This window comes from Sinocyclocheilus grahami, unplaced genomic scaffold (assembly GCF_001515645.1).
Source record: "Sinocyclocheilus grahami isolate Dianchi unplaced genomic scaffold, SAMN03320097.WGS_v1.1 scaffold757.1, whole genome shotgun sequence".
Taxonomy (NCBI): Eukaryota; Metazoa; Chordata; class Actinopteri; order Cypriniformes; family Cyprinidae; genus Sinocyclocheilus; species Sinocyclocheilus grahami.
Genome location: NW_015505936.1, coordinates 297992 through 300320, shown reverse-complemented (window position 1 = coordinate 300320; position 2329 = coordinate 297992). Strand labels below are relative to the sequence as shown.

At 32.8% G+C, this 2329-nt stretch overlaps 1 protein-coding gene across 1 annotated transcript in view; it reads left to right on the top strand.

Annotated features, from left to right (window-relative positions):
* The first annotated feature begins 772 nt into the window (after nucleotides 1-772).
* The window catches only part of LOC107561083 (gastrula zinc finger protein XlCGF8.2DB-like), an 8983-nt gene continuing 7426 nt past the window's right edge, over nucleotides 773-2329 (top strand). The window contains exons 1-2 of the mRNA XM_016245432.1: nucleotides 773-846; nucleotides 1766-1831. Of these exons, the coding sequence (XP_016100918.1) occupies nucleotides 1807-1831 (25 nt within the window). The 5' untranslated portion in view covers nucleotides 773-846; nucleotides 1766-1806. The remainder of the gene's footprint in view (nucleotides 847-1765; nucleotides 1832-2329) is intronic.

The following is a 2329-nucleotide window of genomic DNA, read 5'->3' as shown; positions in this document are numbered from 1 at the left end:
TTGGAAAAGAGAGGAATATTAACTAAATATCAAAGTGGTTTTAGAAAAGGAAGAGGAACAATGGACCCTGTTGTATGTTTGGAAAATGAAATTAGAAAAGCTCATTTTGATCAAACTGAAAATGATGAATATAGATGGAAGAATTTACAATTGGATTAAAGATTTTATGGCTTACAGAAGTATACAGGTGAGAATTGGAAATGAATTGTCAAACAGATGTGAGATAGAAAATGGAACTCCACAAGAGAGTGTTATAAGTCCATTCATTTTTTCCATAATGATTAATGATGTATTTAATGAAGTACAGCAAGATGTAGGTCTATCTCTTTTCGCTGATGATGGAGCTCTATGGAAAAGGGGAAGGAATATTTTGTATATTAATGGAAGGATGCAAGAAGCAATTTGACGGGTAGAAGAATGGGCAGGTGATTGGGGATTTAAATTTTCAGTAGAAAAGACTTAAGACTATAATTTTCTCTAGGAAAAGGATTATACCAGAAATAAACTTAAAGATGTACTGGAGGTCCTTAGAGAGCGTTCGAGTTTTTAAATTTTCAGGTATTTATTTTGATTCAAAACTTACATGGGTGGATCATATAAACAAAGTTATTGAAAAATGTCAGAAGGTATTAAACATCATGAGATGTGTTAGTGAAGTGGCATGGGGGGCAAGTTTTTTGTCATTAAAAACTGATTGATTGATTCCTGAAAATGAACCATGGAGTTATATATCTTGCTATGCACCTAATTACGCTGGTTGCCAGCAGCCGGTAAAACCCAAGAAGAAGAAGAAGATCCCGTCATCACTAGCGCGCGTCCAGTCAGCGTCGAGTCTTCTGAGGAGAGGTGAGCAGATCTCGGTATTTCACAAATTTGAACAATTGTGTTGTTGTATGTTCGTGTGAATGATTGTTTCGATGTTTGGAGTGATAATGTTGCTGTTACTGAATGTCTCGTTATCTGTGAGAGGAATGAATGCGAACTGATCTCCAGTTTTGCTGCTGCTATTTTTTAAAACGTAACGTTAAACGTCTTTTGAGATTTATCTTTCGCAGATCAAATTTGTTATAACGTACTTTACATGGTTAAAATTATGAACAGATACTGCTAAATACTTAACATAATTAGTCTGTAAATGAGCAACGTGGGATATTTTAAATCTATACAGAGATTTATAATATATACACTGAAACATTACATTTTTACATTGTGGTAAGTTACTTTCTGTTTAAAGAAGATTTTATGATGATCACTGTCTATTACTGCACATGTTAAAATATAACATGTTAAAAATATAATAACTTTAATTGCTTTGAATGTAGTTGTTCGAAAATCAAACTATATTTAGATGTGTTCTAGTGTAGTTATTTACGTTACCTGTAATTGTTAATGAAGATGGTTGTCATCAAATGTCTGTGTTTATGCTTTGATTTTTCATTCTTATTGTTGTTGATATTTGGAAGAATTCACATAGTATTCTTTTCTGTTTTTCTAGACAGATTAAAAATAAAATACGGTTAGCAATGTTGACAATAGAAAGACAGAAATGCATAGATTGTGTGAATTACCACATATGTGATTGCAGTGTTACTGAATGAGCATTTTAAACTGATGTGCTCTTTGTGTTGATGCTGTTACTTTTAGTAATATAATAATTTACTAATAATTTGGTTCACTTACATAAATGCTTAAATGTGTAAATTAGTAAAAAAAAAAAACGGACTGATTTATTGTTGAATTTGGCAAATCTGCCTCTTCCACATAGAAATTTGTGTTCAGTGAAGCTCCTCCCACAAATCCTGCAGAATGAAACCCACTGAAGAACAAACAGGTTGGTGTTTATTCTTAATTCATCAATTAGGCTGAAGGTTATAAAGCTTTTAAGCAGATTTAGATTTGTTGTAAAAGGGTACTTTTTTTGAATAATACTTGTTAGATAACTGTGTAGTTGATCAAACATGTTTAATAGTTCTCCCTAGAGAAACATTGGATTTGTGCCTATAATGTTTTAAAAATAATAATTTGAAGATCAATCAATGTACCTCATTCATGGAAAGCTTCAGGGAAATATACGGTAGGGGTGGGCAATATAGCCTCAAAATTATATCAAGATATTTCAAGAATATTTGTGATAACGATATTTATGACGATATAGGGGAATAAAAACATGGACCGTTTTATTGATTACAGCTGGCAGGCAGCAGCATTTGTTAGTGCAAACAAAATGAAGGGCATTTTCCTTTTCCAATGAGCTACTGTCATGGCAGACTACCTCATTTGAAGTGTAAATCTATTGTCATAAGGTGGCAGCAGCAGCTGTGTGTTCGAC